This window comes from Sceloporus occidentalis, unplaced genomic scaffold (assembly GCF_023333645.1).
Source record: "Sceloporus occidentalis isolate IW3139 unplaced genomic scaffold, rSceOcc1.0.p SCAF_4, whole genome shotgun sequence".
NCBI lineage: Eukaryota > Metazoa > Chordata > Lepidosauria > Squamata > Phrynosomatidae > Sceloporus > Sceloporus occidentalis.
Window position 1 is genome coordinate 199,815,732 of NW_028316984.1, and position 18,563 is coordinate 199,834,294.

The following is an 18,563-nucleotide window of genomic DNA, read 5'->3' on the forward strand; positions in this document are numbered from 1 at the left end:
CTAAAAATACTTTCCAGATATGTGTACAAGGTGTATATGAAACGTTAATGAATCTCATGTTTAGTCTTTGATATCTCATGTTGTCATTTCTGACTTCTGGTGACCTTAAGATGAGCCCATCACAGTGTTTTCTAGGGCTGAGAGTGTGTGACTCACCCAATGGGTTTCCATGGCTAAGCAGGGAACTGAACCCTGATCTTCAGAGTCTCAGGCCAGTGCTCAAAGCTCTACATCACACTGGCACTCAGGTTTTGCCTGCTACTGCCAGTAATCCTCTGCAAAGAAATGAGTAAAACCATCCATGCAGATTTATTTACAGTGGCCTTAATCCTACTATTGGTCCCAACCAGAGTAAATGTGTTGAGTTGCCCTATGTGTTCAATAAGCATTCAATAATTGTTTCAGTGTATGCCTTTGAAACAATGGGATGGCGGGGAGAGCCAGATGATTTGGGCCATTATATCCATGTTGTTGTTGTTGTTGTTGTTGTTGTTGTTGTTGTGTGCCTTCAAATCATTTCCAATTTACCCTAAAGCAACACTATCATGGGGTTTTCTTGGCAAGATTTGTTCAAAGAAGGTTTGCCTCTGAAGCTGAGAGAGTGTGACTTGCCTAAACTCACCCACTGGGTTTTATGGCTGAGTTGGGAATCGAACCCTGATTTCCAGAGACGTAGTCCAATTCTCAAATCACTATGCCATGCTGACTCCATATCAGAATTCAATGTTTCTTGAGCAAAGTAACATACTGTGAGAATGTGCATCTGTGCGTGTGGAAACTATACCCATACAATACTCACCAGCGATACTGAAGCCGTTTTCATAGCCGGGTATCTCCAGAGCAAAAAGCCAACCAAAGAAACCCCCGATAGGAGAAAGTGGGATCAGGGACCGAGCAGCTGGCTGAGGGATGTGGCTGATGGCTGTGTATGCTCGCCCATCATTGCCAACAATGTAGGCGTGCAAGTCAACATCCCCAAAGTGCACAGGTGTCTGTCCCACCAGCAGGTCTCCGCTGACTTTGCCGTTGAGACGGTGAACAGCGCCTGAAATGGCAAGATCCATCACTTAACTGAGGTCTATTACAGCAATGCCAGTTGTCAAGTGATTTCACAAACCATGGGTGACTGGATCCTTTTGTACAAAGACACGGTTTTATGTACACCGATACATTTCAAATCCCCAACAAGGTTGAAAAAGCTAACAGATAAGTCTCTCTTGTGCACCTAAATGGAGCACAACTGTGGTGAGCATCGGAACAAAGCACATCAGTCGTGGATCTACCACTCACACGGTCAAAGCCCTGGGATTTTCCGATGGGTAGAGACTATAAAATTGTCTGTCCCTAACCCACCCATCCTTCACACTCTTGTTCAATCAGAGTTTATCCGCAATCCCCACAACAGCCAGAAGGGAAATGGAATTTCACAGAAACTATGTGGTGCTATGAGCAATCCCTGTTGTAATCCAAGTATTTTGGGGTGGTTTGGTCTCATGTAGGCAAGACCCATTAGCTTTACAAAAAGACCTGCTCTTGGTGGAGATGAAAATGGGTAGGGATGGATTTAGACCAGGGTGGGCAAAGTGAAGCCCACAGGCTCCATGTAGCTCCAGGACCTCATTTTTGTGGTCTCTGAAGCCAATGGTCCCCCAAAGTCCTTAAATGGCATGATTTGGGGGGCAATTTTTGCCCCAGAATCACACAAAATGCTCCCCAATTGTGTGAAATCACATAAAAATGCCCTCACCTCACAAGCATTGCAGAACCTTATGCTAGCCCCAAATACTTCCAGTTTCCTCTGTGGTCTGTTTTAAAATGGCAATTGGGATTATTATTATTATTATTATTATTATTATTATTATCTTTCATTTATATAGCAACATCCATGTACATGGCACTTTACAAACAGTTACAGAATAGAGAATTTATAACTACTCCAATACTAAAATACAATATTAAAATATAAGGAAACCACACAAACACACACACACAAAGCAAAATTAAACAAAATAGCCAGTACAGATAATTTTGAATATTTTTAAAGCTGTGGATGGTTGAATCAGTGCATAAGGAATCCATGGATATGGAGGACCGACTGTATTGTTTTGTCTGGTTGCCACCCTGATATCTCATGGTAAAAAGGGTCAGATAAAAGTAGTTTAACAAACAAATAAATTGCTTTACACAAAGCAGATGCATCACTCCTCTCTGCCCACCCCACCACCATGGAAAGATTGGACCTACCTTCTGGTAAGCAGTGCTGGCCGTTCCCATAGAACTTGGACTGGCAGTGGCAGCAGAAACCAGTGCTGTAATCTGTGCAAAAAGCATGTAGGGAGCACTGGCTATGGTGAGTCTCACAGGTTTCGACATTGGCAGCACTGTAAGTGAACCCTGAGTGGAAAGCACAATAGCAGTACATCAAAAAAGTTTCATTACATCCCTATGTGGCCTCCCCCCATCCCAAACACCTCCACAAATTACAAATCCCAAGACTTTATATGGTGGTACACAGAGTACAAAACGCAAGAATACATATGGTGGTACTCCCCAAAACTACCAATCCCACAAGTCTAAATGGTGGTACTCTCCAAAACTACCAATCCCTCAAATCTATATGGCAGTACTCTCCAAACTGCAAATCTTAAGAGTTCATATGGTGGTACACTCCAAACTACAAATCCCAAGAGATGATATGGTGGTATCCCCAAACTACACATCCCAAGAGTCCTTATGGTGGTACACCCCAAACTACACATTCCAAGACTCCATATGGTAGTATCAAGTGGCTATAACTGTACAGTTTAGAGACATTCTTAGAGCATAAAACTAAGCACTGACCTAGAACAACTTATCCAGGACAAAAAAAAAATCAGCCTCTCTCAATACAGATATATTTTCTCTCCCCTAACGTTTTATTTTTTATTTTTATTTTTTTGATAGGATGCAAATACAGTCCAACCCATGTATCCAGAGGATCTGTTCCTCTGATAGTTACTGCATATAAGCGGAAACCACAGTTAACCACAAACAGCAAGAGTTGACCATAGAGTAGTCCTGGAGAACCTCCAGAAGCCTAGAGAAGTGGTCTCTGTAGGCATCGGGAGGTCTTCCAGCAAAACTCTATGGTCAACTTCTACCATTTGCTGTTATCTATTGTTTCCACTTTCCTGCTCGAAATTGACCATGGAGTTGTGCTGGAGGACCTCCAGATGCATACAGAGACCTTTGTTTTCCAAATACAGACAAGTGAAACTGTGGTTACTGAGCACATGGATATGAAAGCCAGATTGTAGTATAATAACAACAGTACGAGTAAAAATCATCATCATCATTGTTGGAATCCTGTTAGGCATAACCACGGAAAGATGAAGTATGTTACACAATGCCTGTATTCTCAGGAAGTAAGGAGAGATGTAGCTCCAATGCCGGACCATTGTGCAAATGAAACCAGTATATTGTGTGAACAGAGCCATTGCGCAAACAGAGCCAACAAACAGAGCCACTGCACAACAGACCAATACACAATATCTCCTGATATGCAACTTTACAATGACAGAGCTACATGGCTGACATAGTAACACTGCCATGCTAGTGAATTGTGAGGATGCACAACAGGGCAAGGCTCAAGATGTCCCATTGTGCAATGGGGGCTCCAGTGCAATGGGACATCTTGAGCCATGCTCTGTTGTGCATCCTCACAATCACTAGCATGGCTGTGTTATCATGTCAGCCATATAGCTCCATCATTGTAAACTTGCACATCAGGAGATGTTGTGCATTGGTCTGTCATTGTAAAGTTATGCATCATAGCCTGGGATCCAGTATTGCAGCCAACATTTTTTTCTTTTTAAAAGCAACAAAATGCTTTGGTTGTAAAAAGGAAACATTGCAACCACAGCTAAAGGGAAAACAGGGACAGTGTATAGTTTTCCAATTCACTGGTGCCACATTTAGACGGCTGCCCCCGGCGTGTGCAACATTTTAGCCCTTTAGTAGAAAATACAAAGTACAGCTGTATGGGTCACTCACTGGGACCAGCTTAAACATAGAGGCGGGAATCGTTTGGCCTTCCAGATGTTTTTATATACAACTCCCATTGCCCCCACCTCTACAGCCAATGGAGAGGGATGCTGGGAGTTGTAGTCCAAAGCATCCCAAAGGCCAAAGGTCCCCTACCCTTGCTTTTAGGAACACAACTTGGCCAACACTTCAACAGCTGTGTTGGCTACCATCTAATTCCTTGCTTATTAATAATTTAATTTTATAGTAAAATAACTATCCAACAAAGAGCACCACAGAACAGAACAAAAGACGACCAGCTATTGTGTTTGTTACTTTACAAAATTATGGCATTGCTTCTACAAAATCCAGGTACAAAGCAAGGTTTCGTCCTTTTCTGTTTGGTTAGTTAATTTTTTTAAATTATAAAAACATTCTGAAAGCATGCTAATAATCATTGTTTGTTATGAGCACACAAATTCAGTTAAAAGTCTAAATCAAAAATATTACATGGGAGACAGTTATACACTTATCAGTTCATTTCCATGCACAGTTTAAAATGCCTATGGAAAAAGAACCCATCTATAACCAGTAGGAACCCCTTTTAAAGTTTATACTAAAACCCAAAGCGAAGTCACCACCTACTGTCATAGAAGCCACCCAATGGCTACTACATCTAATGTTCTTAATTAAAAATCTGAAAAATGGTCTTTCCTCTATAAGCCCATCCAAACCCTCTCTACTATATTTCTCTGAGTTGAATTTTCTTTCTTTAAATTGCATTCCAGGCATTCCATTATGTTTTATAGCTGGCTTTTAATGCTGTTGTGGGTTGTGCAGGATTTTCTTGCTTAAACATACATTCCTCTTACTATTTAAGTGAATTTCACTGTTTTTATGTTTCTTGTTTTTATTGTTTGCATGGAATTGTGCAACCATCTCTTTCAACAAGAGGCAGGCAAAACATAGTTCTTTTGCTCAGCTGAGGGCAAAAACCCAATGGTTCAGCAGCAAGCAAGATCCAGCAAGAATAGGGATGGGCACCTGGGGAGGGGGCTGAGAACATTTTCCCCTTGCATCCTTCACATCATCATGTTTTGGCACACTTGAAGTTACTCACTGTGGGCCACCATTTTGGCCAGTCTTTAGGCTTCTTTTCCCTGTGAGATTGTGGGTGGATTTAGCCATTTTGAAGGCAAAAAAAAAAGTTGGCCCTTGAAGCTTTAGAGGCTACTTTGGGGCCCCAAGGGCCATACACACTTGGCCTACCCCTGCCTTATACTGACATAGGATTTAGGCTGTATCTACACTGCAGAACTGATGCGGTTTGACCCTCCTTTAACTGACATGGCTCAATGCTATGGAATTTTGGGATTAGTAGTTTTGTGAGATGCTTAGCTTTCTCTGTCAGAGAGCACTGGTGCCACAACAACTACAAATCCCAAGATTGCATACAATGGAGCCATGGCAGTTAAAGTGGTGTCAAACTGCATCAATTCTGTAACATGGCAGGAGCCATAATGGAAGGGTTGTTGACTGAGTAGAGGGGTCTCCTCTGTTTGATTTCAGCCAGACTGCTTGTCTTCATCGCTCATGTTTGAAATGTGGAAAGAATGGGCTGAAATGTGAAAATGTGCCCATAACTATGTAATTACATGTGCCTATAGATATAAGCCTTGCCCGCAGTGGCACAGTAGTTAAATGCCTGTACTGCAGTCACTCACTCAAAACCATAAGGTTGCAAATTCAATCCCAGCTAAGGGGGCTCAAGCTCGACTCAGGCTTGCATCTTTCTAAGGTCGCTAAAATGAGTACCCTGATTCTGGGGGCAATTAGCTTACACTTTGTAAACTGCTTAGAGACTGTTAGTTCAGTATGAAGCAGTATATAAATGAAGCTGTTTGTTTGTTTGTTTCCATCATGTGGATTTCCTTTCTTATAACAGCCAGATTCAAGGGGGACCAAGCAGTGGTCTCACTGTACCATGCAGGATTTCAGCCACTGCCTTATAATTACAAACATCTTCTTCTTCTTACATATGCCTGAAATTTAATATAAATATCTTTGTGAGGTTTTTTTTGTTCAATATTATGTATACTTGGTACAATAGCTTGTGAATTTTAGCATCCTCAGAGATTGACTCCAGGATACTGTCAGGCCATCCAATTATGTGAACTGGAACTCCAGTGAGGAAAAAATGGATATAATTACAGAGAAACCCACAATGCTATTAAAATTCAAGATTGTTTAAAGCAGCATGCAATGGGATCTTGTAGCACCTCTGAGAGTAACCTGAGTGAAGGACATTGTAGCATAAGCTTTTGTAGTCTTGGTCTCCTTTCTCAGATGCATGGAGTGAACTAGTGCTCAGGAAATACCTTTATAATCAGACTGTATGAATAGCTACAGAAATGCAAAACTTGTGGGTATGGTGATGACCTCAGGATAGCAGTCACTGCACAAAAAAACTACAAGGGAAGATAGGAAAGAGGAACAGCTGAAATGGAATATATCCACTAACTCAAATCCATCAACAATGGGTAGAACAGAGACAAGGGCTTTGTGGCACACTACACATATTGTAACATTGGTTAACATCCCAGACTCATGAAGGCACTCTTGGTATCAGTTTATCACATCTCCTTTCTGGTTCTCAGCCTGGACACACCAAGTTCCAAAACTCCCTCCACCATTCATATGTTAATCCACCCACCCTGGCATTAGGCAGCATCTTTCCTCCTGCCTTTATCCCCCAACAACCATCCATCTTTAGAGCTGAACTGGTCACCTCATCCTCATACCCACAGGTTTTGCATTTCCATGGCTATTCATATAGTCTGATTAGAAAGGTCCTTCCTGGGCATCAGTTCACTCCATGCTTCTGAGAAAGTAGACCAAGTCTATGGAAGTTTATGCCACAACTTCTTTTGCTTAGTCTCAAAACCAATAAAAGATCTGTTTGTGTACTGATATTCCGGACAAACATGGCTAGAGCAATAGTTTGTCAAATGTTTATCCTCCAAATGTTTTAGGCTTCAGCTAACAGAAAGCCAAGCCTGGGAGCTGGAGTCCAAAACATCTGGAGGATCAATGTTTGAGAACTACTGGCTTTAGGCAAGTCATGGATGAGACTGACCCACCTCTGGTCAGGGACGTAGCCAAGGGGGGGGGGTTCTTGGGGTCCGGACCCCCCCTTCCATTAGATAAAATGAATGGTGTGTGCTGCTGCGCTGCTGCACCCAAGCCCCATTATAATGGCGGCACTTAGTCTGGACCTCCCCCTTCCCAAAATCCTGGCTACGTCCCTGCTCTGGTGAGTCCTGATGTTTCGTTGTAAATGGTTCTCAGTGTTCCAGTTGCTTCCCCACGTTCCTTCCCCAGTCACACCATCAAATCCCACCAGATTTTCCCCAGAGGGCCTTTTTTGCATGCAATGTCTCCCAGCTGTTGAGCATCCTGTTTCATGCAACAGAAAGGCTATGGTTGGCTGACTGGGGGGACTCCTTCCTCCTCCCCACATTTATAGCTCCTTTATCCTTCTTACAGGTCCTCTGGAGAGCCAGTCTTCTAAACACCCATAGGCTGCTCTGGCTGAAGGCCCAGAAGTCTGCTGCTGTTGCCAGCTGTTGGGAAGGGGAGACAGAGACTGGCGAAACCCCTGGGTTGGCCAACAGCCATCCCTTACGCAAACCTTGCCTAATAACCATGATGGGTATCAGTTGCACGTGCATGGGGATTCTTTCTTTTTCTCAGGATGAATGCACTCTGATCTATCTACAACTGACTGTCTCAGAAGGGTTTGGCGAATTTGACTTTTTGGCTTAGGGATTGCTCATAAATAAGATTGATTGAAAAATAGTTGGCCTTGCCTGTTTTGTAAGGAATTTTAAATGTGTTCATGTAAGATGAAATTGTTTGGGGTGATTACTTTTTGCAATAATCAGAGCCTGAAAATATTATCAGCCATGCTGTCTGGGTAGGGTTGCCATAAGCCAGGACCTCCAAACCGGGACAAATGTAGGACAAATGTAGGACAACATTTTCAAATGTAGGACACGTTTTTATAAAAAAAGGAGGGCACGTGAAAAAAATTGATGCTTTTTAAAAAAATGTTAATCTAAATGCATGTTTCTAAGGCATGATCAAAATGGAGGACATTTTGGCATTATTCCTAGACAGATGGCAGAAATGGACTTCCCTTTCTGGCCATATTTATATATTTAATAATAAAAATAATGAAAAAATAAATTAAAAAAAGACAGGGGTGTATATATTTAATAATAAAAATAATGAAAAAATAAATAAAAAAAGACAGGGGTGTATATATTTATTAATAAAAATAATGGAAAAATGCAATAATAAAAATTAATAAAATAAATACAAGAAATAATTAAAATTAATGAAATAAAATATAAAACAAGCAATAATAAAATTAATAAAATAAAATAAAATAAGTATGGGGGTGCTTCTTGATTCGTCGCTTCACCTTACAGCTCAGGTGAATGCGACGGTCAAGAGCACCTGTTATCAGCTTCGGCTCCAGCTGCGTCCATACCTGGCCCAGAGGGACCTTGAAATGGTAGTACATCCTCTGGTAACCTCTCGATTGGATTTCTGCAATGCACTCTACATGGGGCAACCCTTGTACCATACTCGGAAGCTGCAGATGGTACAGAACATGGCAGCCAGACTGGTCACTGGCACTCCCAGGACCAGCCATATTACACCTGTGCTTAAAGATCTGCATTGGCTGCCCATTCGCTTCCGATACCTTGAGGACCGCCTCTCCCCATACATTCCGCCCCGCACCCTCAGAACATCTGGGCAGCAACTACTGAGGGTTCCAGGGGCTAGATTAGTCTCCACAACAAGGAGATCATATTCCATCGTCGCCCCGACCCTCTGGAACATGCTGCCCATAGAGCTCCGCTTGGCCACCTCCCTGGACCAATTCAGGAAGGAACTGAAAACCTTCCTGTTTCAAACAGCATTCCCCAATATAAGTTCCAGCTAGTCTTCCCCCCCCCCCCCCCGACAGCAAGGGTAGCTGGCTTTAGGGGTTTTAATATCGGTTTTAATAATTGTATGGTTATTGTAATGTTGTATTTGTTATACTGATTTTGTTAAGTTATGTGATATTTAATTGTTATATTGTATTATCCTGATCTGTTGTTCACCGCCCTGATCATGGGAAGGGCGGTATATAAATAAAATTATTATTATTATTATTATTATTATTATTATTATTATATATTTTTAAAAATTAATTTAAAAAACCAAAAAACCCAAGGCAGACCTAATGGCCACTGACTCACCTTTCCTCCTTCTGCTCCCCCCCGCCTCCTCCTCCTCTTCTTTAGGCTCGCGTGCACGCACGCAGGAAAGCAGGGCAGGTGTGCGCGCTGCCACTGGCCCCTGCTGAGGCCAGGGTGGCGCGCGCTGAGGAGCCCGTCCCCTTTGGCCAGCTGGCCAATGGCTGGCTGGCAACAAAGCAAGGGATGAGCTCCTGCTTTAGAGCCCTCCGTGCTCACGGGCGGGAAAGCCCTGGTGCAGGAGGCGCAGGACAGGACAGCCTCATCCACACGTTTTAGGATATAGTCTTATCTCCAGGTAAACAAAGGATTACTGAGGTGATAGGGTCAAGTTGCATTTATTGAGGTCAGCAGTCACAGGCAAGAGACCAGGTGAGACACTTGCCCAAAGAGATGACCAGTGTGGGTGATGTCCCAAAGCTTCAGGATGCTTCCAAGTAAAAGTTATTAAAGCCTCAGGATACCAGAGAAGAACAACAGGCCAACTTTGGGACTGGGAGCTCCCATCCCATCTAATGACACAAAGAAGGAGGAGTGAAAATAGGAGGAAGGAACGTCAACAAAGGCAGGCTTACTGTTGAACATAAACAAAAATAAAGACCACGGAGGACCTTCACAAATACAACCTAGATAATGATAACATAAAAACAGTAAAAGAGGGTTCCTTGGATCAAACACTAATCAGAAGAGGCACTGCAGACAAGAAATCAGAAGAAAACTAAGAATGGGGAAAGCACCAATTAAAGAAATAGAAAAGTTCCTAAAGGCAAAGATACACAACTACGCACATACAAGCAATTGTATCCCCCATTACCATGTATGGATGTCAGAGCTGGGCAATAAGGAAATGAACAAAAAACGAATAAATTCATTTGAAGGGTGGTGCTGGAGATGAGTGCTGATGATACTGTGGACAGCAAAAAGAACAAATAAATGGGTCCTAGAACAGATCAAGCCTGAAATTTCCCTGGAGGCAAAGATGACTAAACTGAGGCTATCATACTTTGGCCACATCATGAGAAGGCATGAATCATTAGAAAAGACAATAATGTTGGGAAAGGTGGAGGAAAATAGAAAGAGAGGAAGACCAGATCCTAGGTGGATGGACTCAATTAATTCATGGGTATGAATCTGCAAGAACCTAGAATAGTGGAGACTAGAGAGTCTTGGAGATGTCCATGAGTCGACATCAATTCAAGGGTGGTAACAACAACAACTACTACAGCTACAGCAACACAAAAAGATAAAACAGAATTTGTTGTTGATGTGTGCCTTCATTACGGCGACCTTAAAGTGAACCTCTCACAGGATTTTCTAGGGTGGCTTTCCATGGCCAAATGGAGAATTGAACCCTGGCCTCCAGAGTCACAGTCACTAAACCACTACACCAGGCTGGCTCTCAAAACAGAATTACCAGCCTTCAAGGGAGTCTGTCCCATTGTCTTTCTGTACAAGTCACTGTGCTATCTTTGCCCCTAAATCTGGAAGTGTGCTCAAAACAGCCATTTGCACCAATCATTCTAACTGTTGTGCATTCTCAACGTGGGTGCCAAGAATAAACTCGCCCTCCATTTTCAGTCTAGGAAACAGAATAGTTTTAGTGGGCGTGGGAATACACTAATAAGTAAAAGATGGTCTCAGTGGGGTTTTGCAGGATGAGACACATGCAATTCATTTAGCAAAATTGCCTGAGGGCTTCAAGGCAACTGTGGTTCAGAGAAAAGAGTCTCAGAGAATGGCTGAGATCCTATATGCATGTAGTTCTGTGTCTTCCCATATTTGTCAGCAGTAGGTGGGCAGTCTGGGGAAGGGAGGGAAGGAGGAGGTGATTCAGATCATAAAGAAGCCGCTGGTCTCAGCTCAGTTGGTACACAGGGAATGAAAGTGTGATCTCAGATGGAATGTACTCACCTTTTCCTTCTCCTTGGAGCTGAGAGCAGCTAGATCTTTATAGTCTGACCTGCCTCCTCTCTCCCTTTGATAAGGAGTAGCTGCCAAATGTAAAACATTTTTGTATAAATAGTAGCGCCCCCCCCCCACTACACCATGCGCCTTAGGGTTGCCTTGAAGGTACGTACCAACAACAATAACAACAACCTTGCCCACAAAGGAATTTAAGCATGTGCAAAGCTGCATTTCCAAGCAGGTAAGTCACTAACAATCACAGTAAGCTCCACTTACAAACACCTAAGTCACTCAGTCACCACATTAAGCCAGATTGCGTACCACACCAGGTGAAAAACTAGGTATAAATTGAATCAATAAGTAAATAATAGATAAATATAACAGGATGCCAGCAAATCAGTTGTAGTACATTGAGAAGCAGTTTGACATTATGGATCAGTGCTATGGAATGCCAGACTTCGGAGTTTGTTGGGCACCAGAGCTCTCTGGCAGGGAAGGCTAAATATCTCACAGAACTACCTAGAATTCGATAGCATTGAACCATGGCAGTTAAACTGGCAAAGCATTGTTGTTGTGTGCAAATCATATCCAACCTATGGTTACTCTAAAGTGAACCTATCAAGGGGTTTTATTGGCAAGATTTTTGAAAATAGATTTGCCATTGCCTTCCTCTGAGACTGAGTGTGTGTGTGTGTGTGTGTGTGTGTGTGTGTGTGTGTATGCGCGCCTTCAAATCATTGTCAATGTATGGTGACCCTATGGATTTCATAGGGTTTTCTGAGGCAAGGAATATTCTGAGGTGGTTTTTCCAGTTCCTTCCTCTGAAATATAGCCTACAAGCACCTATTATTTGTTGGCAGTCCCCATCCAAGTACTAACCATGGATAACCCTGCTTAGCTTCCAAGATCATAAGGGATCCCATGTCTTTAGGGTATTTAGGGTTTATTACAGGGTTCACTTGTTTGGAGAGGGTTGCCCTTGCCTCCCTTTGAGGTTGACTGAAAGTGTGTGACTTGTCTAACGTCACCCAGTAGGTTCCCATGGCAGATTGGGGATTTGAACCCTAGTGTCCATAGTCATAGTTCAGTGCTCAAACCACTGCATCATGCTGGCTCACCCTTAGAAGCTTACCGTCTGGGTTGAAACTAATGTCTTCATCTATCCCAACGACCCGTCTCCTGGGACTGAAGGGTGGAGCATTGCCTGGGAAGCTTTCCAGGATAACCTCTCCTTCAGGGTAGACAGGATAGTTCTCTGTCTCTGAAGGGGGACCCCTGTCTTCCTGCCCTAGCAGGACAGCTGTAACCGCCTCAATTGGGCTCTCATAAACCAGTGGTAAGGATGGACTTTGGGAGTCTTCTTCTGATACAGAAGATGCTGCAGTTGGTAACTCCTTCCCAAGGGAGAGCAGGACAGAATCCAGATCCGGGTACGGAGGAAGCGAGCTGGTGGCCAGATTATACAATGTGGACTCTTGTTCCAAATCCAGTTTAGCACCTCCGGAATGCCTTGGCTCATTGTAATCGAGTTGGGCATCAGGATTCAAGGAAGAGCCAGGTGTCCTTGTCTCCAAGTCAGACGACACCAACTCAGTGGTTGTCACAGGCAAATACTCATCATCTTCTGCCTCTTCATAGAAGGAGTCAGCATAATCGAGGCTCAAACTGGGATACTCAGGCTCCAGGATGTTACCATCCACAGTGCTACTCTCTGGATTTCTTGGGGGAGGAAGAGGCCCATTTCCAATTGAAGCTGGGATCACATTCTCCAGGTGGGAAGAGCTGCCAATATGGAAGACCCAGACACCAGGGATCCCAGCATTGCTCCACCTGAATTAAGAAAAGAATGCAGAAGAAAGCCCACAGTTATTCATTAACAAGCAACAATTAAAATGAATGCACATCACTAGGCATAGATTCATATAATACTAGAACTGCCAAGAGACCATCAATCCAACCCCTTGCCATGCAGGTAGACACAGTCAAAGTACCCATGCCAGATGGCCATCCAGCCTCTGTTTAAAAACCTGCAGACTCCATCACTCTCCGAGGGACTGTATTCCACTGTCAAACAGCTCTTACTGTCAGGAAGCTCTTCCTAATGTTTAAGTAGAATTTTTTCCCTGTCATTCGAATCCTCTGCTCCATGACCTCTGGAGTAGCAGAAAAGAAGCTTGTTCCTCCCCAATAATGACATCCCTTCAAATATTTAAACATGGCCATCATGTCACCCCTTAAAGTTATAATAGATAATAGAAGTTCTCTTCTTCAGGCTAAACATACCCAGCTTCATAAGCAGCTCCTCAGGGGGCTTGGTGGTTTCCAGACCTTCCACCATTTTGGTCGCCCTCCTTTGGATACGCTCCAGCTTCTCAATGTCCTTTTTGAATTGTGGGGCCCAGAACTGGATACAGTATGCCAGGTGAGTCCTGACCAAAGCAGGCCTTGATCTAGACTCTTCTATTGATGCAGCCTAGAATTGCATTGGCTTTGTTAGCTGCTGCATCACACAGTTGGTTCACGTTCAGCTTATGGTCCACTAAAACTCCTAGATCCCTTTCACATATACTGCTGTCAAGCCAAGTGTCCCCCCATCTGTAAATGATCTCAATGTCTAAGGAGGGGATAGCAAAGCCAGTTTTATGGCTTCCCCAGGTCCCTTTGGCACTGTCTCACCATGAAAAAACTTTTACCCCCAAAACAGAGAAATGTCACTCTTAAAAGGCTACAGGAGTGGCAACTCTTCTCTAAAGCAGTGTACAGGATCTTGCTTTCATTGCTCTTGTTATTAGATGACTTCAAATGGACTCCAATGTACATTGACTCTGTCATGAAGTTTGTTTGGGTTGGGGGGGGCACAATTTATTCATAGGAGGTTTGCTGTTGCCTTCTTCTAAGGCTGAGAGAACGTGACTTGTCCAGGGTCATCTAGAGAGCTTCCATGGCTGAGCAGGGTATTCGAACCCTAGCCTCATGTAGTTCAAGCACAACTATACAACACTGGTTCTAAAAACAGGGCTTCCTTGGCAAGATTTCTTCAAAGGAGGTCTGCCACTGCCATCCTCTATAAGCTCAAAGAGTGACTTGCTCAAAATCACTCAATGGATTTCCATGGCTGAGTTGGGATTTGAATCCTGGTCTCTCTGAGTCTTGGTCCAGCATTCAGACCACTACACCATGGTGGCTCTTGGCTTAGTGTAAAGTTGAAATCATGCAGGCTTCCAAAGTGTTATTGGATTGCAGTTCCTATCAGCCCTAGTTAGGACAGCCAAAGGTGAATAAAGTTGGGAGCTGCATTCTAACCAATGTGGAAGGTCAGATCATCCTTATATCTGACAGCAGCGTTTCCAATTTTCTTTCAAAACTGGAAATTAACCTCCAGTCACTTCTAGCTTTGGGGGTAAAAAAAGCAAAAAAAGACCTACTTATGGAGCTGTGTAGCCTATAGCAAATTCCTGAAGACATAGCTGGCATCTGGGATCTTGTCCACTCCTGGCCTATGACCAACTCTATATATAATCATTTTTATAATCATTAAAAATATTAAGTCATTAATAAATGACAGCTAGTGGGGTGGGGTGGTCTGAGTATTTAATTATAATTCTGGGAGACCAGGGTTCAAATCCTGGCTCAGCCACGGAAACCCACTGGGTGACATTGGGCAATTCACACTCTCTCAGACTCAGAGGAAGGCAATGGCAAACCGTCTTTAGTTAAGCCTGGCATGAAAAGGCTAAAATGAGGTCAGCATAAGTCAGAGTCAAGTTGAAGACCTATAGCAAACAACATTAATATATATATTAAGTGAAACTTCATACAGTAGCATGACACTGAGGTTGGAAAGTCCTTGAACTTATTCCATGGCTGCTGGGAACAACCAGAGTTGTGATTCAACACATCTGAAACAAACATCAAGTTGGGATAAGACAAACTGGGTTAATTTCACATTCAGGCGGCGCCTCTACAAGAGGGCAGTCAAAACACTGAGACATATGTTTGCAGTCTAATAAAACATGATACACGAGGGAAAGGGAATGGGGAGGAAACTGGGGACAGTGTAACAACATATAAATGCCTTGGAACAGGAATATTTCCAAAGACTGTCTGCTCTTGTACATTATTGTCCTGGCGCATACACACAAAGTTGCACAGTGTTCCTTTGCAGCCCAGTTCCAGGGCATATCAACAATGAATGTTTCATACAAATGTGATTATCTTCTTAAGTGTACCACCTGCAGCAATATCATACCATATTTGGCAGAGAAAGACTTGATTAATCATATGTCCTCCCACTTTTTCAGCAGCCTTTAAAATGCCCCGGTTTAGCTCACCTCCTCCCCCTTCATGTTCAGCTTACTTCAATTGCTGCAAACTGAAGTGCAAAAGTAGTCTGTACTCAACTAACTCAGTAGGAGGGAGAGAAGGGGGTGGAATCTTGCCCTTCCCAGTAGGCTCTGGCAAAAGCAAACTGCTACAACCAATTCCAGCATTTGTATTCTTCCTCGTTAACAGTGTTTGCCAATTTGACCACATGTCCCAGTTTTCATCGGCAACATGCTGGAGGAGCACACATCAGTGCCGATAAAGAGAACATGCTGACATAGACACGGACCATAACACTCTGCTTTATACGAACTGTATGTTGAAACCATTATGTGCCACAGATAACAATGGAGATCCAAATTATAGGGAAGAGAGTCATTTTTAAATGACCCAAGCCTAATGTATGGTTTTTGTATGGAGGAAGACCTCCACACCACCATAAATGCACCCAATCTTCTCTGGTCTTGGAAGCTAAGCAGGGTCTGGCTTGATTAATACTTGGATGAGAGACCATCAGGAGAAAATTCCAGAAATCTCCAGAAAGGGGTGGGGCATATATCTACTGAAATCTGACTCCTACTCTCTCTCTCTCTGTGTGTGTGTGTGTGTGTGTGTGTGTGTGTGTGAGACTATGACTCTGGAGACCAGGGTTCGAATCCCAGCTGGGGCATGAAACCGACTGGGTGACCTTGGGCAATCACTCTCTCTCAACCTCAGAGGATGACAACGGCAAACCCCATCTGAAGAAACTTGCCAGAAAAAAGAAAGACATGATAGCTTTGCCTTAGGGTCATCGTAAGTCAGAAATGACTTGAAGGCACACAACAACAACAACAACAACAACAACAAACAAATATATATATATATATATATATATATATATATATATATTCCAAAAGCAAGGCATTGTCATTTTATACAAGGGGCACTATTTATATGCCATTGCATATAACAGGATTAGAACATGCGTGGATTTTGGTACCTATGGGGAGTCCTGGATACCAAAGAACTACTATATAAGGCAATGTCTGGCTACTAAAGTGCACAACAGGTAAAGAAGCAATGGACAAGATAACACTGAAGAAAGAACTGAACATAAAACCAAGGTGAACAGTGGGTGGGTGCCAGAGATATGTCCAAGGAGAGGTATTTGGAAAAACTTGCTATGACTCTATCCACACTGCATAACTAATGCTGTTTGGCACTGCTTTAACTGCCATGGCTCAATGCTAGGGAAACCTGGAATTTGTAGTTTTGGAGATATTTAGCCTTCTCTGTCAAGAGAGCTCTGGTGCCACAACAAATGGCACAGCCCAATATTCCATTGCACTGAGCCATGGCAGTTAAAGTGATGTCAAACTGCATTAATTCTGGAGTACAGATGCAGCCCTAGTATTAAAAAAATGGCATGCTGGAATGAGAGGTGGGGAAGAGGAAGAAAATTCCCCTGCACCACAGTCATTCCTTTTGTGTTTGCTGTACAACGAAATGCAAGATAAAATCTGATAGTGAATCTACATTGTTAGCAGTAGTTTGAAATCACTTCAGCAGCTATTTGTTGGTCTGTTTTAGAGGATACTAGGTTTTCCCCAAGATCTCAAGAGAAGAGTAGATCAGGATTAAATCAAGCTGGGAACAATAGTTCAGAGGGTGGACCAGAATGCTATAGGAAGGACTCACTAAACTATAAATCCTAGAATTCTATAAGATGGTCCAATAGCAATCAAAGTAGAATTGAACACTGTACCATATGCTGAGATACCCTCTGAGTCACAAAATGCCTGGCCAAATATTTTAGCCCCAGGTTCCTAGGATATCTAAACTAAGACCGGATATTTTTTAAACAATCATTTAAACAACCCTCCTGTTCATCTTTTTTTTTTAAAAAAAATACACATTCTTCTCTCCTTCCCTCATGTCAGGCAGCTGCAAAGTCAGAAAATAGCTGGCACTTGATAAGAGTGCAAAACTGTATAGGACAGCTGTTCTTTTAAAAGCTCCATTCCTTGAGCTGATCGTGTTTCGGTGGAATGTCGGAATCCCATCCTCTCCCCATGATCCCCAGCCTCTCCAACGCCAGCCTGGGCTGCCATGAGGTTTCACTGCTGGAAAGATCTCTTGGGTCTCTTAATAAAGTGGTCCCTTCACTTTCGCTGGGGATAGGAACACTGGACCCCTATGAAAGTGAGGGGGGGAAATGCAAATAAAAAACGACTACTTTTTACCTGAGAGAACACCCTTCAAGGAATATCTAGGTCCTCCCATGTAAATCTATGGTGCCGATAAGGCACTCCTAGAGTCTCATTTGAAGGCCTACAGAGTGGCAATAGGTGCAGCAAAGCATTCGTTCTATGCTGCGCATATTGCGTCCGCAGAGTCGCGTCCGGCAGAGCTCTTCAGGGTAGTGAGGGAGCTAACTCATCTGCCCCCCTCCCTGAACCCTATTTTAGAACCATCTAAAGCCTGCTGTGACAAATTTAATAACTTCTTTGCGGACAAAATCTCTCTGATAAGGGCTGATCTCGACGCCAGTATTTCTTCTGAATCTATTAGAGAGGTGTCCAGAGCTTCCGTGGCCCCTGTTATACTGGATCACTTTGAGTTTGTTAGTACCGAGGAAGTGGACAAGATCCTTCGAAGTGTTAGGAGGACGACATGCTCTCTCGATCCCTGTCCCTCATGGCTGGCGGCCCAGGGGGGATGCGGTGCTAACTATGTTGCACCGCATAATTAATACATCTTTAAGAGAGGGACAATTTCCATCTAAATTAAAATTAGCAGTGGTTAAACCCCTGCTAAAAAAACCCTCTCTAGACCCCCTGACTTATAACAACTACCGTCCTATATTGCTGCTGCCATTTTTGGGGAAGGTGATCGAGAGAGCGGTCGCCTTCCAGCTTCAATCGATCTTGGATGAAACGGATTTTCTGGACCCATTTCAAACCGGCTTCCTGGCGGGCTATGGAATTGAGACTGCCATGGTCACCTTAGTTGATGATCTCCGTCTGGGCATGGACAGGG

At 43.2% G+C, this 18,563-nt stretch overlaps 1 protein-coding gene across 1 annotated transcript in view; it reads right to left on the reverse strand.

Moving 5' to 3' along the window:
• Positions 1-18,563, reverse strand: part of NID2 (nidogen 2) — an 86,318-nt gene that overhangs the window by 37,566 nt on the left and 30,189 nt on the right. Inside the window, exons 4-6 of the mRNA XM_089522885.1 lie at positions 12,352-13,049; positions 2,245-2,394; positions 800-1,045 (exon numbers count right to left, since the gene is read on the reverse strand). Coding sequence (XP_089379011.1) covers positions 800-1,045; positions 2,245-2,394; positions 12,352-13,049 — 1,094 coding nt within the window. The remainder of the gene's footprint in view (positions 1-799; positions 1,046-2,244; positions 2,395-12,351; positions 13,050-18,563) is intronic.